Here is a 22,761-nt window from a genome sequence, read left to right as displayed (position 1 = left end):
AAGGTAGCAAACTTGTAGTGTATTTTGTTTGGGTGACTCTGACCCTGCCACCCTCACCTTCCTGAGTCCTGAAGTGGTCACATGACCCAGGCCTGACCGGCAGGATGATCACTACCTTCTGGCCACAGTTTAGGGTTTAGGGATAAAACTGTGACTCGAGAGGCCAATGAGAGTCCATTCTAGGGCTTTTGCTGAAACCATTGGGAAAGAGACTCGTCCTTCCTATTGGGGTTGCTATGCTGTAAGATAGCAGGGAAGAGCTCCCAGATCTCATTTGTCACCTGCTGGGAGAGCTAGCCTGAACATGAAACACGGGAAAAAAGAGCTGAGACACAGGGACTGTTGTTGATATCATTTACTCTTTGCATCCAGCAATGCCTAGGTTTTGTAAAAGTCATTTGGGCCAACACATTTGCTTTTAAGCTTAAGCCCATCTCATTTGGGTCCTGTCACTTACCATCAAAGGGGTCCTGACCCTACAAGGCTACGTGGCTATTGAGAGGCTGCTGGGTACAAGAGTGGCATCTGGAAAAGACTTGAGTCCAGCCCTGCACATCACACAAAATACCACAAACAGATTATGGCCACAGGAAAAAACACACAACTAGAAATGGGTGAATTGGCTCTGTCTCAATACCTGTCAGCCTGGAAACACAAAGATTCCCTTTACGTTTTTCAAGGGCTGAGTCACACAGGCCAGACTTGGCTGGGCACGTCAACGTATTGTCCCTGCCAAGGAAGATGGTTAAGATGGGAAGGTTGATTTATTTGAGTACTTGAATGTCAACATCATCCTGAAAAAAAGAGAGAGCATAAGATGTTTTGCTGGCATGTGCTATTACCAGAGGTCTCTTTCTTGTCCTCAAAGACCCAAAGCCCATGAGGTTAGATGTTGTTTGAGGAAGTTGGCTGGGCATGGGCATATGGTATGATGGGCCCAGGGGCCTGGGAGAGGACAGTCCTTGCCCAATGCCACAGACAAGGTGGGGGGACTACTTTATATGTCGTGGTCTGGGACCTGAGTCACGAGAAGGAGCCAGGTATCTGAAGATGCTAGGTAGGAGGGACTAACAAGTGCTAACGTCTGAGGAGCAGTAAGAAGGCCAGTGAATCCGAGCCGCAGTGCGTGAGAGCAGGAGAGAGGACCACCGCGTTCTCTATGTGCCACCCATTTAGGCTCTTGGCTATCTGGTCTACTCTCGTACTTAATATATTTGGTCTCATCTTTCCATCTGTCAATGCATCCATTCATCTATTCCACAAACATTTTACACCAGACAGCAGGCAGCAGTGAGTCCTGAAGGAATTGTTCTCCACTCAGAAGGGAGGACCCACCATTTAGGGAGAGAAAGCCACAGGAGCCAAAGCCTGGAAAGGAAAAGCTCCCCGCTGGGAGGGGCCTGTTGGGAAGGGCTTGAGTGCCTGGCCTCCATCTCCACCATGTTGGTAGAGCAGAGCACCCATGTGCAGAACCCTGGGAAATGTTGATAACACGAAAAAAAATTTAATCTATGATTCTGGGAGAAATCTGATAGAGTCTTATACTATAATCTAAGACAGCCACGTGGTAGCGGGGACCAGAGGCTTAAGGAAAAGCGAGGGGAGGGATGCTTATAATGGAGACTATTCCATCAATTGCTAATTTTTTCCCTGCCAACCAGGAAAAGCCCTTCATTAGTTACTGTTAGTGATGGCCCGGCCTGGAGCACCGGCTTTTTGCGGAGCGGCGCTGTGTGGGCCAGAGGGAGCTGTCTCAGGGCCTCAATCAGGCGGCGACGTGATGAGATTTGTGCCTTGGAAAGGTCACCGCGGCGGCAGGCAGAGGATGGATGGAGGGGAAGACAAGGTGTCCGTTAGAAGGCTGTTGGAGAAACACACACAATGAGAACCAGCATTGGAGCAGAGGTGGTGGAGACTGGGCAGGCTGGGCACAGCCACTGCTACATTCTTAGAGATTCCCACTGAATTGTCTGGTAGGAAAACAAACAAACAAACAAACAAACAAACAACAAAAAGAATGGAGTCTGGACAACACAAAACTGTTGCCTCTCTCTGGAGTCCCTCTGCTCGGGAGAGGCGTTGTGGCTGAAGGCAGACAGAGCTAGGGAGTTTTCTGAGGTTGGACATACTCAATAGTTTTGAGAAGCTCTTTGGGGAGCTAGAACCCAATGCTCCTGTTTCCTCAGTCCGGCCGGAATTTGCCTCTTCTGTCAGATTTGTGCAAAGGAGACATTCATTAAGCTTGGGGGCTTTTGCTGCTCATCTTGATCAAAGAGTTACCTTTTATCAAGGGTCTTACAATAGGCGCTGGAAAGGCCAAAGAACAAAGGTGTCCAGTGTAGCCATTTAAACCCCTCTTCTACATGAGAGCATGGCAGACACATCTGGATTCCCAAGCCACAGAATAAGAATCTCAAAAATGTGCTGGAGAGTAAGTACCCAGTTCCCATCACCATGCCCTACTCTCTGGAATTTGCTGTGATGCTTTCCAGGGAGAGTGGAGCCACTGTGAGCTTTGTGTCAACAAGATGGCCACTGTAATGAACCATGCTGCCCATTTATGGGGCACTTACTCTGTGCTGGACCCCCCATGAGGGCTTCATGAGCCCCATTTCATAGAAACTTCTTCACCCAAAGGGGTGAGTCTCACCCTGCTGACCTATTTTGTCTAACCACAAACCTGCTAGCACTGGAAGCCTTCTTGTGCACATGCCACTGTCTGACTGGAGCTGGGAAAGTCTATGTTTCTGGTTCGCTTCCACACCGATTAAGATGACAAGAAGACAATGAAGCACTTGTCTCCAAAAGTGACTTCTTGGATCCACTGGCAAAATGTTAGAAAGTGGGTATGAAGCCCAAGAAACAGGACACCCAGGCTCTTTGAGCTTGGGGAGTATTACAGAATCCTAGCCCAGGCCAAGAATGAGTCACAATGAAAGCTTTTAAAATATAAAACCATCAACCTAGATTTCAGTTCCAAGGAAACACATACTTGGCCATGAGGGAATGCTTAAAAAAAAAAAAAAATCAGGCTTAAGCCACTTGACAGGAAAATAAAACAGCCAAGGAACATTCAAATATAATGATTTACATCCTCCCCCTCCCTTCCCCTCCCTTCCAATGTGGGTCAGGGCAGACCTGGACTCGGTCTCTGCCAGTGTGCTTGTCCCTCTCCGGCTCCCTGCTTTTCACGTAACACATGCAATGCTGAGCCAGGCTAGGGCTGCATGGTGCCGCCTTGGGGTTGCCATGCCAATCTCATGGATTCTTCATGATTTCCCTGTGCTTGGGCTCTGGGTTTGCTTGAGGTGGCTTGGGAATATGAGAATTTTTCTTCCATTATTTATGTGTGCAAGCACTGTTCATTTCTCTCAAAGAAATGGAAGCCTGATTGATTTCCTAAATGTAAGAATGAGGTTGCCCTGCAATAAATATTTAAGACTGACCAGGAAGGGCGACCACTAGCTGCTAAAACACCAGCCCAGAAATTACTTTCCCAGGGAAGGGAATGAATGAATAACCATCCTATCTAATATTTGCTCAGCACCGGAGAGTTTACAAAGGTTTTTCACTTATCTCATTTGATCACAATAGCCCCAGAGAGGTAGACAGGGCATGGATTACAGGGATTATTAAAACCTCACTTTTTTTTTTTTTTCTTTCTTGGCAGGTAAGGGCTGTAAAGGCTTAAAGCCACTTGAGGAAGGTCAGACAGCATGGGGACTAAATCGAGGGTCTCTCATTCATTCATACACATATTTAAAAACACCCACATTTATCTGGAGCCTATTTGAAGCCAGAGAAAATGGCAGCAGTACACAGACAAATAAAACACGGTCTTTGCTAGGAGGTAGGTCGAGTTCTAGCCCAGGAAGAGAGCCAGGTGAAGTAAACATGTCCCTCCTTTGCAAGGTGATGAGTGTTTCAGAGACAGGAACAGAGCACGGACCACATTGCTAATCTGATGTTTTTAGGAAGACCGGCTCAGTCGTTCATATACAATATCTGCCCTGCGAAGGGGCACGAGGGAGTCGCAGCCATGTGCCCAGGGTCAGTTGTCACTGGGGGCATCATATATAGCGTGGGGATACAGCTCTCCCTCATTTGGCAAACATGCAAATATTTCCCGGGTGCAGAGCTAAGCCGGGGTCCACGCACAGGCTCCCCGAATTTCCCTGCACGAGATGACTGGGGGTCTCTGCCTTTACAGCGGCGTCTTCACCTGCCGCACCCTGCAGCTCAGAAAGCAGGCTGGCGGCTCGCCGTCTGCCTGCTCCACGGCCGAGGCGACACACGCTGCGGGGTTCGGTGTCGCCCGCGCAGGGTCCAGACCCGGGAAAGTGCGAGCCGGCGGCGCTCCGGGATCCGCGCGACCCGCTCCCAGACCCGCAGCCCCTTCCTGGAAATGAACTGGCCCGCCCGGCTCTCCATTTCTTGTTCTTTTATGTTATGCATTTTGATGTATTTCCCGAACAAATTTCAACATTTTTAGTGACACAACCGACACACGGAAACATCCTCCTTTAGAGAACAAGGTGTGTACACTCCGGGTCGCAGCGATTCGGCCGAGCCGGTTCGGGACCCGCCGTCGCCGCGCCACGCCCGGCCCTTTGTGAGCGCCGCCGCGGCTCTGTGTGCTCGCGGCTCCGCTGCTCTGCCAGCCGGGCGTGCTCAGCGCCGGGGAGCGCTCACAGGCACGCGTGTGTGTCAAGTCTGTGTCACGCAGGAGCAGATACCGGGATCAGGGCCTGATCCCAAACTCCTTTGTTAAGACCTCACTCCCGATTCCCGCCCGGCGGCCCCGCAGTGGTCTCGGCTCGCCCGGGGGAAGCCGGCCCGGCCTGGGAGCCCGGCCCCGGGGAGGCGCGGTCGCCGGCTCCGCGACCCCGACCGGCTCGGCCCAGACCGTTCCCGGCTGCAGGATGGTCCCTGGACCCTCTCGGGCTGGGGCGGTTCGAGCCCAACGCGGACCTGCGGGGCCTCTGCTCGAACCCCGCCGACCCGGGACCCGGGCGGCGTGTCGGGGTGGCCAGCCGCCTTCCCCGCCCCCCCCCCCGAACCCCCCCTACCCCACCCGGCACGGCCTGAGCGTGAGAAAGCGCGGCAGGAAAGCGGGGGCACAGGGCCAGGCCTGGCACGCCGGCGCGCGAGCCCCCTACTCGGCAGGGAAAAGTTCTTTGCGGGGAGGGGGCTGTCCAAGTTTCTGGGACCCTTTCCACTTGAGATCCCACAACCCTGCAGTGCCCCCTACAGAAGGCGACCGCTGGGGTGGGGGGAGGGCGCCCCCTCGACCCCTGACTACCGCCCCGGCGCAGCTCAGGCGGCCTGGAGCTTTAGCTGTTGCTTTTGCCTTTTTTTTTTTTTTTTTCTCTCTCTTGTTTTTCAGATACGTCTTTTTTTAGAATTGAGGAGAAAAAAAAAAAAAAAAAAAAAAAAAAGGCGAGCCGGAGCAGCGGCCTGCAGTGGAGCGTGCTCGGCCTCCAGAGGCAGTCGTCTCCAACTTTTCCTCTCCCGCCCCGAGTCCGGCGCGCCTCAAACTTTGGACCTGCTGGGGCCCAAATTTGTCTACCACCAACTCCACTCCAATGTGCGCGCCCCGGCCCCTGGCAGAGGGTGGGAGCGTGGGGGCCACAGTCCCGAGGCCCAGGCCTGCCCGCTCCCCCAGTCTAGGCACAAAGGGAACGGGGAAACAGGCGGCACCCCGGGAGAGGGCGGAGCCCTCCCGCGCCCTGGGGCAAGGGGCAGGGAGCTCCCGCGCCCGGAACGTTGCGAGCAAGGCTAGTGAACGTCGCAGGGGGCACTCTCGAGAGACGGACAGGAAGAGGGCCAGGGGGGACGCCAGAGCCCGGGACCACAGTACGGAAACGGCCCGGGGCTGAGCTGCAACTCGGATCCGGGGATGGAGGGAGCCGGAGAAGAGGAGTGAGGAGGCCGGGAAGCAGGCCTGGCCGCCCTCCTGTTCCCCTGGAGGCCGCCAGCCTGCGGTGGCAGTGGAGGAGCAGGCAGCCCAGAGAGAGAAGGGGTCAGGAGGTCGTGCCTGGGCCTCAGCAGGCTCTGACAAGGCCCAGGAGGCAGCACCAGGCGCCCTGGAGTCCAGGGCCCTCGCCTCGCCCAGTTGTCCAAAGAGGGCACAGGCCACTCCTCTAGTGGGGAAATTGAGTCAGACCCCGGCCCCAGAGCACGGCCCAGACGCGTGTGTGAGCCCAGAGAAGGCCAGGGAGCTAGGACCTTTGAGGGTCTCCGAGACGAAGGGGGGGCAGGGGGCTTCACGGTTTCCCTGAGCTGGATTGGCGAGTCAGACGCTTGTAGATCCAGCGTTGGATTGGGGAGGGGTCTCTCAGACGTTGGCTAGCTAGGCAACGATTGGGGGGATTTAAGTGCTTAGAGATCGAAGGCAGGTCTTGGGGAGGGGGACTCGACCACTGGAAAGCCTAGATGGTATTGGGGAGGGGTCTTCGCGCCTGGGTGAGGTGCAGAGCTGCTCCTGTCTGGCTCGAGGTCTGAGGCCTTGCAAGAAGCTTTTGTGAAGGGTGGGCCGACCAGGCCAGGCCGAGAGAAAGTGAACAAAGCAGGAATATAAGTGGGTGGGGGGCTCCTGAGAGGGGGGTCACAAAGGGTGAGATATGGCCACCAGGCGTTTAACCGACGCTTTCTTGTTGTTGCGGAATAATTCCATCCAAAACCGGCAGCTGTTAGCCGAGCAAGTGAGTAGTCACACCACCTCCAGCCCTCTGCATTCACGTAGCAATGCTGCGGTGAGTCCCTGGGCGGCCTCGCCGGCACACGCGTCGTGTGCACTGCGGCTCTGCCTGTCTGTCTGTCTGTCTGTCTCTCTCTCTGTTTAAAAAAAGATAAGAATAATACGGAAATGCAAGGTCTCTTGGCATCTGTAACCCTGGATGCGGGGGGGGGGGTGGGGGGGGAATCAATTTTAGGTCCCTGCTCTATCTCTGCCTAGCTCTCTCTCCTCACTTCCGCCACCCTCCCAATTCACCCCCCCTCCCCCTCCCGTCGTCACTGCACGACAATCCGCCTCCAATTTACATATGTTTTAACACTAAGATTTGGAGGCTTTCTGAAGCCTTTTTGTTTCGTTTTGTTTTCACCCCCCTCCCCCCACCCGCCCCCGTACGGAGCCTCACTCCGGTTCTGATGGCCGGGATGCGTGATCGCAGACCCAAATCCTTGCAAATGCACGACACCCTCCCCCACACGAGGAAGGAGTTTTTTCTTTTGTTTTGTTTTTTATTCTCTCCCGTTTTCTTTAATGGCCTTGAAGCCCTCTGTACCCTTTGAATAATTGCTTCCCTGTTTTTCCCGGGGGCTCCTGTGTGTGAGACTGTAAGGTGCTATTAGGTCCTTCGTTTTCCATTTCCCAGACAGGAAATTAAGCTTTTCCCTCCATTCGAACTTAAAACATAACAAAATATGATGTGTTTGTGAAAACGAACCCCAGATAGCAGGGTTTTGTTCGTTTCATTAGCCTGAACCTTTCTTTAATGGCCTTTCTTTATAGGGAGGGCTTCAAGATGACTGATGTTTTTGTGTTGTTTTGATGAGGGCTTCCTTCACCTTTCTGAGCCTCAGTTTTCTGTTAAATTAGGGGCGCGGTGAGGCGGGGGGCGGGGGGGTGTCTGGATGATCTAAACAAGACAGTGATTAGCAGCTTTGTAAAATCTTAAATGGAAAAGTGTGGTTATGAAACCAATTTTCAGAGGGGGGTCCAGGCTGAAGACAGCTCAGGTTTGTCTAAAAGCAGCATTGAAGAAAGGGAATCAAGTCATCCCCCAACCAGATTCTTGGCGATTGTACTGGAAATATACAGCTTATTTCACCTCTTAGGGACTGTATTGCCTTTTAATTCTTTTCTTTATGACATTATCTAAACGCTTCAGAGAAAAATTATGCCATGTGTCTTAATTATTGAGAGGTTGTCTACATAGACAGTTTTTCCTGTTTGTAAATCACTAGTGGAAACGGTTTTGGCCGTGTTGCTCCTATAAAAAAGCTAATCTAAGCCGTGTGAGCATTTTTAGGAATAAAATCATGTATTATCAGATCAAAAATCATAGAAAACAGGGATGGAATGTGTTTAGGTTTTTATTTACTTTTTGTTTACTTAAGAATTTGAAGGTTCTTTTTGTATTTGTAAACTGAAAAAAATACCATTATATTGAAATTAATGTAAAATGGAGACAGTAATTTCAGCACTAATTTTGAAAAGAATATTCTGAAATAAGCCAGGAATTAGAGTAGAAATTGAATGAATAAAATTCTACATTGGAACTTGAATTTTGTTACAGAAGATGTAAAAATTGCATGTCCCTTAAATGGCTTCCCTTTATACTACCTCAGTGGGAAAAAACCACGCAGCCTTGTTTCTAAGGGATCACTTTTCATTGATTGAAAAATGTATTGTTTGCTTTTTAAATTCTTATAAAGTTAAAAACACCCTGAAATGTTGGGAAGCATGACACTTTTTTATTATTAATCAACATAATTAGGTCAGACAGTTTAAAAACCTGGTGTCTGAGACTGGCAGCTTTTTAAAAGTGCATCTCTAAGTCAGGCCGATTTTAAAAATGGTTCTCTAAGTTAGGCAATTAAAAAAACATGTAAGATAAGTCAAATTATTAAAAATTGATGCCTAAATTACACAATTCGGAAAAATAGATATGTCAGAAACATTATAACCTAAGTAAAATAATTAAAAATCAATAAAGTACACAATTTGGAAAAATAGATATGTCAGAAAATGTACAGATATCTTTAGGCAACTCAGATATCTTTAGGCAATTAAAAAAACATGTAAGATAAGTCAAATTATTAAAAATTGATGCCTAAATTACACAATTTGGAAAAATAGATATGTCAGAAACATTATAACCTAAGTAAAATAATTAAAAATCAATAAAGTACACAATTTGGAAAAATAGATATGTCAGAAAATGTACAGATATCTTTAGGCAACTCAGACAATTTCTTGAGAATAGATTTCTAAAATCAAACTGAAAATACATGTCTACATCTGAGCATAAAAAATATTTTCTGTAATATTTAAAATGTTATATTTATTAGTCTGACTGTTTAAAAGATCAGTATAAGCAATCAGAGCATTTAAAATATTTTTGTAGTCTTTTCAGAAAATATAAGATATAGATTGGCAGTTAAACAAAAATGTAACACTAGAATTAAAAAGAAAACACATATTTTATAATATTTTAAAAAGTATATATATTTTAGAAATATATGTATTTTAATTGTGTGCATTAAAAAAACACGTAGCATGTCATGAATTTCTGAAGTGTTTAGGGGTGAAGTGTTCTATCTGCAGTCTGCTTACAGTTGATTCTACAGAAACTATTCCGACACACACAAAATCAAATATGGCCAGATTTTAACATGAATAAATAGTACAGTTTTTAACTTCTGAAATTTGGAAAAGTGTTAAAAACATTTTTTGGGGAAAAACCCTTCTCTAACAATTTTTTAAAAAACTTTGAATATCTCATGCAACGTTTTTCACTGCATACCTACCTCCCAAATTTTTTAGATCTCATTTCTGACTTGTAAATTTCAAAACCATATAGCAAGTTAAAACTATATCTGTCAAATTTGAATATGGGCTGGGTTTTAGGTGATATTTTAAGGAAATTATTAATTAAACTGATTAGTTGATTTAGTTTTTAATTTTGTTAGAGAGGCCCTGCTGAAATTTTTAGTGGTGAAATGTCAGAATATCACTTATTTTATAATTTTACTCCCCCCCCCCCCACATAAAGGAAAAAAACAAGGCAAAGTGTCACTAATTGTCGAGTGTAGTAATGATCATGTTTCTAAGGTGTCGGTTTTAATTGATTGAAAAACATTGTTTTTAAATTGCTTTTTAAATTTTTATAAGGTTCAAAACACCCTGAAACATTAGATAACATAAGATTTTCTTTATTATTCATAGTAATAATTAGGTCAGACAGTTCATACCATTTTTTTATACTTTTCTGTATGCTTGAAAATTATAAGTAAAAACTTAAAATATATATACATTTATTATGGTAAAAACATGAGCAAAACAATTAAAAGAAGATAATTTGTAAATATCTAACACTCAAGTAATTAAAAAGGAAGTAACTAAACTCTAGAGTTTAACTTAATTTAAAAAATCAGAACCTGAAATTTCTAATTCCTAGTTAGAAGAACAAGCTGTAGACATTTATTTTGGTGTGTATGTATGTTATCTCACACAACTGAAAATAAATGACATCTAAAGAGTTTTTGGTTTTTTAGTTTTAAACTTGAATTTCCACATCCTTATTTAAGGAAAATGCTGTGGAAATTGGTTATAAATTGGTGTGTGTGTCTCACACACGATGAAACAATACAGGACTAAAATCCTATAATTCAAAACATTTAAATACGCATTTTTTGCATCCTAATTTCAGGGGAAAATAACAAAGGCTGGTTGGTGATGATGGTGGAGTTATTGTGGGTACCTATACCTGCATACTAAAACAGATTTATGCAGCATTCAGGCAAATATGTCATAGGAATTCAAGGAAATGTGCAGTGACAAAACAAAACAATAAGTCCTAAGGGCCAGAAGGGACCTAAAGGTCATTTGACCCAACATGCCTGGCTGTGCTAAATCCCTATGCCTGCCTTTCTTGACCACGTTCTGTGATGGCGATAAGAAATTCCAGCAGCCGCTCAGTCCACCGTTTGTACTTGCAAAAAAAAATTTTTTAAATATATATATGCCTCATTTAACCCCAACCTTGCCTGTATCTTGCATGCTGGGGCTCTGGCCCAGGTTCTGGCCCTTAGGGTCTCTTGATTCTTCTGCATGACAACCCTGCAGGCTCCTTGTTCCGGAGAGATTTCTCTAGCTCAGCCATCCCGGCTCAGACGAAGGTTAAGTTTCTTGCCAATGAATGAAGTCCAATTTTTTTGTGTCCTTTTTAAGTTCAACACCCAGAACTGAACAAAATTCCACTTAATTGTGTTCTTGGTTGTATTGATAAAAGCAGACTAATTGTTAAAAGCAGGCTGGGGGTTGATTTTTAGACTGTCAGCAAAGTGCAGTTGTTGACATTTCTCATTCATTCTGTTTTGGCCCCAGTTGTGGGTCCACCATCATGGTTATGCCTTGGGGCAGCATGAAATAAAGGAAGGAGCATTGGACTCTAATTCCAGGAATTTAGGGCTAAGTTCCCTGGCCCTGGCCCTGGCCCTGACTCAGAACCTGTCTTTGGGCAAGCTTTTAATCTCTGGCTATCTTTTGCCTTATTTATAAATTGAGGGGTTTGAGTTAGGTGGTTTCTAGTGGCCCTATGGATTAAACAATGCATCTTTAACTTCTGTTTTATTACGTTGTTTCTTCTGACCAAGGCACACAGCCTTAGCTTTCAATTTGTAAAGGAGAAACCCATAGTCAACAATAGTGCTTCGGCCTGTTAGCCCAATGTTACCGGCAAAAATCCTTAGAAGTAGCTCCAATACGGTGCAAAAATAATTTTGACATTATATCAGCCAAATGCAGGTTTAAGGTAGCACCTCATTCAAGTAGTTACAGGGAGTTTGGCTTTAAGAAGCTGAAATGAATTTACAAAGTTAAATAATCATTCAAAAAATGTTTAAGGTCTTGAATGAATGAATGAATGAATAAATGAATGAATGAAAAGTAGATATGGAGTTGCTCTTCTGATCTGATGAGGTGCCCTGTGACCTATACGGTTTCTCTTGATCTCCCAGAATGATCTAATGGAGAGATTGCAGCTACTTTGTTAGTGTTTACTGCCTAATCTGTTCTCTGCTTTAAAATAATGCACAATCTATAAATGGAAGCTAGAGTTAATTAATTGGTCCTAGATTAGTTTGAAACAAGCACATTATTTTTAATAAAACATGGTATGCTTTGGGGGAAAAACAAAGGATTAACTATGATTATAAGAAACCTGAGCTCCCTCAGTCTTGACTGTGATATTATTGGCTAAGATTTATTGAGCATTTACTATGTGCCTAGTATTGGGCTAAGTCTTTTTGCATGTGCTGCCCCAGTTTGTCCTCACAGAGCTGTATCAGATAGGTGCTGCTGTTTTCCTCATGGTACAGACCAGGAAACTGAGGTCTAGAAGAGTTGGGAACCTTGCCCAGTGTCACCTAGCACAGGCCCAGGAGCTGGGATGGAACTCGGGCAAAGCTGGCTCCCACAGCCCTGTCTGACCTGGTGGGCACCCAGCACTGCTGTTCCCAGGGCTGATGCTGCCGGTCCTGGAAAATGCAAGGACCCATTTTTTGTTGTTTGTTTGTTTGCTTTTTCTTTAAAATAAGAAAGCATCTTTCTGTACCTCACTTTACAACCAGATAGAGTCCATTTTAACTTGCATATTGAAGGTTGTAAGTTTCAGTCCAGGCTGAGTCTGTTGGGAAATTAGTTCTCTGCCTTTAGAATCCAAGTATGAAATCATTGTATATTTCTCTTTAGATCTATTTGCTTTTTTGTTTCTAAAGATTCAACTTGAGCATCGAGGCTTACTGGAGAATAAGGGTACTTTGTTGAATAAAAGTGAAGCAAACTTTTATTTTGGCAGTAATGGAAATAAAGTAAATATCACTATAGCATAGACTTGAATTTCCAATTCATTTTACTCAACTTTTCCAGACTTCCTGAATAAACACAGATGGGTTTCCACTTATTTTTCAGTTTTATGTAGAAAGTTCTTTAGACTATAAATTCCAAATGCTACTTGGAGTTTTCAATATTTTCTTGATTGCATGCCATTGGCAGGTCAGAAACCTAGATTTAGACATTATAAAGATTTAGAAGGTGATGATGCATAGTAATGTGTTTTCATTTGGCTGTATTTTGGTTTTTCCTGATGGTAATTCTAAATGTTTTACTTTGGGTCTTGATAAAATTTTCTGGAATTTGGTGGTGGTGGTGGTGGGGGGTGGGATTTGAAATCCTTTGTTTTTTAAGTAGCAGATTTGGGTGGGAGTGGGGTTCCTTCGAAGAGATGACCTTCTGAATTTAATTTCCGAGATGGTGTAATGGTGGCTGCCTATCACTTGTAATTCCCTGAATGGTTTATAAAATTGGAGAAGTTGGAAGGTGAGGTGGAAAGAGGCCTGAACACCTGGGTCTGTCCCCATGTCAGCCAGCAGTAACAAGCTCTGTGGCTTTGGGGAAATGGATTTATACATTCTGAAGCTTGGTTTTCTTATTTGTAAAAAATAGAGTTGTATCTAGCCCATGACTCTGATCCCACCTCTTATCAGCTAGTAATCGTAGAAACCAAGGATTAGGGTGTGTGCTTGGTTAATAACGGAAGAGGACGGGCGCACGTGTAGCGGAGACCTCAACCATGTTTTGCAGTAATAACCCCGTTCAAAGCCGAGGCCAGGAGCCGCTGCAAAACGGCGGATGTGCACATGAGACACCGAAGTTGGGGATTTGCCTGTGTCTTGTTTCAGGAATAAAAAACACTTAAATGCTTTGTTGCTGAAAATGTTATGTTTAAAAAATAAAAACATTTTCTTTTCTTCTTAAAGTAAAAGGTAATTCAGATTTCCATTTGACACTATCTTCTCTATTAATATCTTCTATACCACAATTATGGCAGGATGTGTAGTCTCTTACTGTCATAACAAATTGTGGAAGGAACGCAGAAGACTCAGCTTTCTATAGAATGTCAGCTAATTGAATTTTTACATAGAGGAATGTTTAATTACATTTTTATTGCTCTCATTGTTTAATATATTTTGGCTCTGATAGACCAGTTTCATTTGCACTATTAATTTTTAAATAGGAAGTTATGTTTTTGTTTTTGTGTGTGTTTTTCTGAATTTACTGCTAAGCATTAAAAGCAATCAACACAGTTGATTATTGAAATTCACCACTAATTATTTCAGGGATCAATACAGTGAAGAAGGAAAAAAAGAGGTAGCTGCTTAGATTATCTATCATTAGTATATGTCTATTCAGAAGATGGAGTTCCACGTTGATCTGAAAAAGGACCTTTATTTTCAATTGAAATTTAATCCTTTGGGTGCCGGGGCTTCTTCCTTCCTACTACCCCTTGCATTTTTTCTCTCCTTCCCTGTTTTTTGTTTTGTTTACTTGCTTTTATAATAGCTTTATAAATAAGCGTGCTTTCTAGACTAATAGTAACATATGCCAAGCAAATGGGGAGAGTTTTTCTCTGCTTTTACCACCTGTGTCTCTCTCCGGGGAAGAGCGGTTTCTCGGCTCGCTTGTTACCGCGGAGAAGCTCGGCTACAGGATTGAATTTGTGCAGACCTCACATATGTGGTCACTCCACTATTATCTAAATACAGCCATAGACAATTTTTGTGGGTTGTTCATTTTTCTAATTTTGCTGCATTTGCAGGGCTGATTTACATGTTAAAATATACATGCATTTGACACGGTAAAATTGCATTTCAACGTTGCTCTCCTATTTTCTCTTCCTAAGGGGAATTTAGAATATTATATGTAGTAGTTGACATTTATGAAACAGATGAGCATTATATTTTAGTGAAACTAAAGCAAGTATGTTTTATTTGTTTCTATTGTGTTTTAATTTTTACAACTATGTATTGTATGTTTCCTATTGTTTCCAAAACAACAATCACAGTAAATAAAAATAAAAAACATATTTATGTAGACTTTTTATTAAAAAACACACACAAAGGAAGAATCATAATGGGGAGATTGTTTAAATGCCTTGGTTAGTGGATCTTTATTTTTAGTCAGCTTTAGAGTTATTTAAAATATCAGTGCTTTCTCAACTGACCATACCTTATCTGTCTGTCTGTCTGTCCCCATCCTGCTTTCTCTTTGCTGTCCCTAACTGGATGGGACTCTTGGGACCGACATATCTCTTCAGGAGCTGGATGAGGTATTGTGTTTTGAATATTTTTGTATGTTAATTCATGAAATTATGCCTGTTTTTCTGAAGTCTCTGGTCATATATAAAATGCTAACAGAGCTCACACACATTTTAGCATTTGTTTTGATTACTTATAATTGCTGTGTTTAATTATTTAACACCTAAGATTTATTGAATGAATTTTCACACCAGGTGAATTGATGGTTTAGAGAAAGGCTGGGAACGTATTTACTACTCTTGGGAAAGTGACTCAACTCGGGAAGCAAGACAGGTTGAACATTTCCTTGAACTTATTAATAAGCCAAATTGTCTTTAGGGTCATGAGTGTAACTGCCTTGATTTCTGAGAAGTTGCTCAGGTGGAGTATGAAGGACCTGCTTCTGGGGAGGAGGGCAGCCACTGCTTGTAAGGGCTCTTCAAGGTCATCGCTGCCTTGCCTGGACAGATCACTCATGACCCTCTCCCTGCACCCTAGCTTAGTCTCCCAGAAGATGGGGAGAGGACATACCCATGGGGCTTTGTTCTAGTAGCTTGTAAAGAGTTGAGGAAAGGGGGGTTGAACTGTGCTTGTTAATTTTGTGTGCTTCTGTCCCTGCTTCAGTGATGAAGGGGTACAAATGTTTTTCCTGAGGGTAGACCTTTTAGAAAGAGGGATTGGGGGGGTGTTGTTTATTTTGGTTAGTTTAATTTAGAAGAATGAACAGTGAGGTGGGATTAGGGCGACTGTCTTCAAAAACAAGGAGGTTCCTAATTTGTAGATTAAGATCTACCTGTAAATTCTAAAAACCTTAACTAGTTGATAATGACATAGACTGGCACACCTGCGTGTCCCTCCCTGGGAACTGGCGAAGTACATCAGCATCTCTGCTTCTCTTCCAGGTGTGAGGCTGCAGCCCCGTGAGCTGCCCACGGGCACCAGTGCCAAGGGTCTGATGCTCCCCATGGGCACCCACTGAGCTCCCCATGGGCACCAGTGCCAGGGTCTGATGCAAAATAGTGTGGGCACTGTGCGGCCCCCTTTGTCTTTATTTTTAAGAAAAATAACTCATATTTATGCTTGTGTGCTCATAGACACTGTCTGAGAAGAGACAGTGGATACCTCACAGGGAAAGGCTGGGGTGGAAGAGAAACTTCCTTTGAATTGCACTTTTTTCTTAGGTTGGATATATATTTTTAAACCACCTGCAGGTATTACTTTAGTCATTAAGAAACAATTAGTGTTTATAAACAGTCCCTCCGCTGGTGGCTCACTGAGTCGGTGCCGGTGCGTGGCCATGCCTGACTGAGGAACCTTCCTGCCTGTACCGCCTGGGCACTGGGCCCAGAGAGGTCAGAGGTCACTGCAGCTCACACACAGTGAGCCTCAGCATCTCTGGGGCACAGCAGTCGTGGTGGGTTTGCAGACCAGACGCTTGGGACATGGAGAGCAGGCCTTTTAGAACAGATGTTACCCCTTACTGAACAGTTTGGAAATGGGGGTCTCATGGTCCCAGAAGAAGTTTGTGATGGGGGAATAATGACCACGGAGCAGCCTTACATTGAAGAAGCGCTGAGTGCTTGTCACACGCGGGGCAAGCACAGCTGTGGTCACACTTAGGGGTCTGTCATCTGACTGGTCCCAGGCTCTCCCTCATCCTCTTCAGGCGTCAAGCTGCACCGCCTGGCTGCTCACTGGGGACGAGCAGACCCGCTGCTGGCCTTACTCTGAGCTTCTGGGTGTTCAAAGGGGGCCGCGTTCTCTGACCAGCGACCTGAGTGACGCCACTTTCTCCGCCACACCCAGTGCTGTTCGGGTTCTCTGAACGGAGCCCCGTACTCTGCTCTGGGCACCTCGTCCCCTTCAGCAGTTTACTTGCCCCTTCTTGTCCTTTGTCCACAACCTTTGTGTCTTTTATGAATTCGCTTTTAGAGTTGTACATGACATATTTACTTCATCCGTTCATTCCACCCATTTGTTGTTGACTCACTCAGCTAATTATAATTGGATAGTGTGACTGCTGAGTGCCAGGTGCTGAGCTAGGCACTGGAGAGGTGCTGGGGATGGTGTCCAGAGCCTCGCTTCGCCAAGGCTGCAGGGTGCTTCAAACAGCCGACTTCTGGGAGGGTCAGAGTGGCCCCAGTTCCCGGCGTGGGTCAGATGGAAGGCCAGCCCTGGTGGGTGAGGCCTGAGCCCGCTTTCCTGACTGCAGCACTGGGGCTTCCTGTCATTTGTCCACATTAGGGGTCCTTCTCCTACTGAAACCAACTCAAAACCTGCATCCTGGGGGTACCAGCCTGCCTTGTCCTGCAGAACACTGAGTGCGGGGTCCGGAGGAGGAGGCCTCGCCTCTTCCCCAGACAGTTTCCCTCCTTGTCCCGACTTGAATCTTTTGGTGACAGTTGTCTTAAGAGGAGTCGTCTCAAGGTTGTGGGTTTTTAAAAATCTGCATAAGAATATTTATCTCTTGTAATTAAGAGGTAAATGTCAAGCTCCCACACCACATAGCCTGGGGAGGGCAGCGTGAAGTAAATGGAGGCCACAGGCCGGGCTCCCTGGTCATCCTGCTGAGGTGGCTCTGAGCGAGCCTCTGAACCCAGCTGGGCCTCGGTGTCCATGTTTGTAAAACAGGGCGCGGTGCCCGATCCCCTCTGCAGGGTTGTTGTTGGGACTAACAAGACAAAGTCAGTGCAAGTGCAGCGCCCCAGCACGTCAGTACTGCTCCCTCAGCGTTTCTAGGGGTGTAGTCGCTGAGAAAACAAGGAAAGCCCATTAGACGAGCAGCATTTATATCTGAGTGCTGTGACTCTCAGGTTTTTTTATGTCTATAGTTTTGCACATTTAAAGCAGTGTCTATTTTGAACATTTATTGTTTCACAATCAAGAAAGTAAACACTATTTTTGGAGTATCACAGCTGTAAAATAAAGTGTAGTGCTGACATCCAGATTGTCTCTTACCCACGTGCTTATTCACTCCCTCAAGGAAGTGAGGTTTCTTACGCCTAAGAGTCCATCAGTGAAGTCAGGAGCCTCTGAGCCGGGGCGTTATGCGTGTGCTCCAGGATTGTCTCCTGGGATGAGAGAGTTGCTAGGCTGTAGTTTTCACCGTCCTTTCTGGACCTTTTAAAGCCACAGACCATCCAGAATTGTCAGTGTTGCTGCTGATCAGCATGCATTGTGGCTGAACCTAGTTCATTGTTTTAGATGGGGGCGAGGAGGGGTGTATGTGTCTGACTCTCTTAATCTCAACGGCAGCTTTGCCATTTCCTTAATCTTACAGTTCCCTAACTCTGACATCTCGTAAAGGCAGCGTTTTATAAGTAGGAAGGCTATATGTTTGGAGCAGCAATATTTATCAGCAAGAGCGTGTGTGTGCGTGTGCATGCGTGCCTTCCATAGATTAAGAACTTGTCCACACAGTCTGGCACTCTCCAGGGACACAGGTGTCAACATTTAAAGTGGACCAAGGGCAAAAGATAACTAGCGAAACTAGCAAGAAGCCTTTGGGTGTGACGTTTTGAGCATCTGCTGGCGTTTTCCTGCGTCGGTGAGGGCGAGGTAGATGAGTGTGGGCTCAAATAGTCACCCCAGAGTTCTTTGAAGGACAGAGCTAAAAAGAGACAAGAGTTCGTAAATTCTTAATTCTCATAAGTACAATTTTTTTATTTAAAAAGTTTTCTTATTTAACAAGTATGGAAAGATTTTACTTTATTTTTTACTTCAGAAGCAGAAGTTCATTTAAGAAAAGCTTCATCACCAACATCATATATCTGGAGGGAAAGTACCTGCAAGTTCAGCAAGGATAAGTAAAGAGAATTAAAACTCTGGCAGGTTTTTAAAGGTCTATACTGACTAAGATGGCGACATGTCTTGGATCTTAAAATGATTTAAAAAAATGGTTTTTAAATGGGAAGTGAGATTTCTGAAGTTGAAAGGGTGATTTTGCACTTAAAATGTGTTTATGTTCGTATTAGTTCCCATTTTAAATAATTGACACTTATGTTCTATTATGTTTTTCCTTCCCAAAACATACTCTTTAAAAAAAAAAAAGAAATAGTACAAACTGTGATATAGATCACAAATCACACCAATAAAAACATGACACATTTCTTCTGAGTCGGCTGCATTTCATTATCCTGGTGAGCTGTTGCTATAGACCAGTGGTCGCCAACCTTTCGGACCTCATGGACCACCAGTTGGCGAACGCTGCTATAGACTGTCACAAAGGGGACAGGTTATTCCCTATTTAGTTTGCAATCCCAAAGAGTCCGCTCTTCTGTCTTACTGGCAAAATCCTGATGTGGAGTGTGGGCAGACAAGGGCCAGCTCGCTGGGCTGGCATCTGACCCTTCATGTGAGAACAGGACACTTAACAGGGTGAATTCTTCCTAGTTTTGATTTACATTCATTTTGGGAGGGGGAGGGGACCACATCTAAAGTATAAAGTCAAGTAGTGCTTTAAATAGTTGAATGTACTTCAACAGACTTCATACATGATTGAAATTTTCTCATTTGTTTCAGATAAGTTGATAATAGTTACTTTGCAGATATCTCTTTATCTTTTTTAGTTTAATGTGTATTTGTAAACAGTAAAAACAGTACATCCTGAGTTTAAACACTGTAAATACAACAAATTATTATTATTACTCTAGGGAAATAATAGTGGGTTAGATAATAAATTGCCACAGTGGCAGTACTATGACCCATGACCTTAGCAATTTCAGGTTTTGCTTTGTATAAACAGTTGGAGGTTAAGTTCAAGTTCTGCTCCAATCAGGTAACAACTCTGTGTCCAGCACCGGCTGTAGAGCTGGCAGAACCCGAGAGCTGGGCATGTGGTTTGCCCCTTGTGCCATGGTCAGGTAACAACTCCACAAAGTCCCACCCCTTGGTGACTTTGCAGCGGGACCTCAGGAGTAAACAGCTGCCCGAGTGGATGAAGTCTGCACCTGGTCCTACGTCCACAGTTGGTCAGAGAGACTGCTTTTTGTTGACACTTGTCATGGGAGCCTGTCCTGGGGTTCCTGGTGGGGGCCTGTTTTGTGTTGTAGTTTTTGTTGTTGTTTTAATTGACTTTAGAGAGAGAGGAAGAGAGAAGGAATAGAGAGATAGAAACATTGATGAGAGAGAAACATCATTGATTAGCTGCCTCCTGCACGCCCCCCACGGGGAATCAAGTGTGCAACCCGGGCACGTGTCCTAACTGGGAATTGAACCAGTGATCTCTTGGCTCATGGGTCAGCGTTCAACCATTGAGCCACACCGGCAGGGCTTGTTGTTTTAATCTGAGGGTGTTTATTGCCCTGATTCGTCGTTTTCTTAGCAAATTGCAGTTATATTTCATGGGCCTGTCAAAGTGATTGGCAGCTGGTGGAGTGCATGGGGCTTCTGGAGTCAGCCAACCAGGTTTTAATCTGTCACTAATAGCTTTGTGGCCTTGGGCAAGGTCCTTAACTTTTCTGAGTTTCAATTTCCTCCCTTATAAATTGGAATAATAGGTTCCTAGCTCACCTAGCTTTTGTGAGGATTAAAATCAAACAAACAAGAAGACCACCTCTCGGACTCAGAGTCCCAGACAGTGGAGGCGGCTGACACACCATTTTTGTTTTAGAAACTGAAATGACGCGAATGCAGGTGACTTATTCAAGGCTCAGCTCTCCGGGATGGTGATGGGCATGGTTCCTTCAGTATGGTCTTTATGTGATAAGCACTTCCTGAACCCACAGAATGCTCTGAGAAATGGGGGCAGAACCACACTGGGGGTGCAGGGGGAGCAGATGCAAGACATCCGATTGCTTTTAGGGATTTTGCTGTCAGTCAACTCCCTGTTCAGAATTCAGGGCTCATTACTTGAAGGGTTCTTTTGATCTCAGTTTTTTCTTATGTGATATATTTCCTCCTTCATCTGTGGATTTAAAATTTTTGTCTTGTTCCTTTATTGTTAAAAAAGCAAACAAGTATTTGCTGAACGAATGAAAACGTAAATTTAGATAAATGCAGGAAAGGGGGGAAGAAAGGCAGTATCAATTCTTCCCCCAATTTTGCAGTGTGGCTTGGAAAATGTACTAGTGTTTACCTACAAAGGACTTTTATATGCTGTTTGCCATTCTGTTTTCCTCATCATTTGGATCTTTTGAAATGGGCATTTATAAATTCTGAGCTCCGGAGGGCCTTTCTTCCTGCTTACTGCCTCCAGGCGAGAGAACAGCTTAACCAGCCCCCAAACCCATGATTTCCTTCCCGTTCTTCAGAGCTCTCTAAGGCAGGGTATTATATAGGTAAAATAAGCAACGACTATCGATATTATTTCAAAATAAGTGAAAACGTTGTCTGTGGACATTTTACCGAAGAAAGGAAATGACAGTGTAAGACTGCATTGAGATTGTAAGGATTGCTTTTGCCAAATGGTAGGTAATTTGCTAACCGTGTAAGCATTTCTTTCACACATTTGAACACATGGTTAACGATCTCATGGCCAAGTTAACTGATCAGCCCTGTTCCAAAACAAGCTGAATGTGTGGCAGTGAAGGCTGCTGCTGCTGTGGAACGTTGCACATTGATCCCATTTACTGCCCAGTGTTTTACTTTCAATTACAGTTTACATCTAACTTTATTTTGTATTCGTTTCCGGTGTACAGCGTGAGTGATTAGACGATCATATACTTTACAAAGTGCTCCCCCTGATATTTCCAGTACCGACCTGGCACCTACATACTTATTTGAATATTATTGACTGTATTCCTTATGCTGTACTTTGCATCCCAGCCTAGCTCTTTGTTTTATTTTTATTTTTTGTTTTTTACTTCTGTCTGATCACATTAATTGTTGAGTACTAAGGGGTCTTTAAGGAGCTTTTGTTGACTTTTTGGTTATATTTCTATAGGCAGATCAAGTCAAATTTATGTTCACAAGTATGCCCAAGGAAATTAAGAACTGGTGCATGGAAGATAGGGAAGCAGTTCCAGTCTTAGCAATCTCAAAAGCATGTGGGTAGTCAGGCACGTGCGTGTGCGCCTCCACTTCTCTACTTCCTCAGGGAGAGACACTTAGACGGGAGTGAGCATGTGCTCAGCTAAACTGGATCGGGGTGGTTTTGTAACATTCCTTTCTTTCCCTGTAGCTTGCTGATGACCGGATGGCTCTGGTGTCCGGCATTAGCTTAGATCCAGAAGCAGCGATTGGCGTGACAAAACGGTTACCTCCTAAATGGGTGGATGGAGTGGATGAAGTAAGTTGAATATTAGTTTTACACTATCTTACTCATTTAAGTAATTACGACGTTAACATGTTTTAAGATATTTGCCATAAAAACTGATTTGGTTACACTTGAATACATGTCCCAGAAAAACTTTAGCTTTCGGTTACTTCAGAGTGCACACCACAAGAAAGGTGTGTGTGTGTGAGAGCGAGTGAGTGAGTGAGTGATTTTGGCTTAGCAGTAACTACCTGCACCTTAGAGAGAAATGGAAGAAATGCGTGTCATGGAGGAGTGGTATGTGAATTCCTGGCTCTCTGAATGGAACGTTGCTCACGCCTCGGGCAGCCTACAAGTTGGCTGGAGACACAACTCTCCCTGGAGTGTCACTGGCTGTCTCGGGGGCAGGCAGGTACCTGGCAGGCTCAGAGGAGTTCTGGTGGTTTCGTTTGTTTAGATCCAATACGATGTTGGCCGGATCAAACAGAAGATGAAGGAGCTAGCCAGCCTGCATGACCAGCATTTGAACAGGCCCACCCTGGATGACAGCAGCGAGCAGGAGCACGCCATTGAGATCACCACCCAAGAGGTCACCCAGGTGAGGCCCGCAGTCAGTTCCCAGCCTCAGGACCACCCCAGAAGCGGAGCTGGTGGAACTGGACGTCAGCACGCTTGCCTACAGTTCACCTCCCAGCCTGAGG

The 22,761-nt window shown here is 44.8% G+C and overlaps 1 protein-coding gene across 5 annotated transcripts in view; it reads left to right on the top strand.

The window, feature by feature from the left end:
• Positions 1-5,871: 5,871 nt before the first annotated feature.
• STX16 (syntaxin 16) overlaps positions 5,872-22,761 on the top strand; it is a 33,447-nt gene continuing 16,557 nt past the window's right edge. For 3 of the 5 annotated variants that reach the window (XM_054724512.1, XM_054724510.1, XM_008141212.3), the window contains exons 1-3: positions 5,872-6,755; positions 21,986-22,093; positions 22,518-22,658. In XM_054724512.1, the coding sequence (XP_054580487.1) occupies positions 6,624-6,755; positions 21,986-22,093; positions 22,518-22,658 (381 nt within the window). In that variant the 5' untranslated portion in view covers positions 5,872-6,623. The remainder of the gene's footprint in view (positions 6,756-21,985; positions 22,094-22,517; positions 22,659-22,761) is intronic. The other 2 variants (XM_054724511.1, XM_008141214.3) reach the window with 1 other exon arrangement.

Source organism: Eptesicus fuscus, chromosome 12 (genome assembly GCF_027574615.1).
Source record: "Eptesicus fuscus isolate TK198812 chromosome 12, DD_ASM_mEF_20220401, whole genome shotgun sequence".
NCBI lineage: Eukaryota > Metazoa > Chordata > Mammalia > Chiroptera > Vespertilionidae > Eptesicus > Eptesicus fuscus.
Note: the sequence above shows the minus strand (reverse complement) of the source record. Positions and strands in the feature narration are given on the sequence as shown.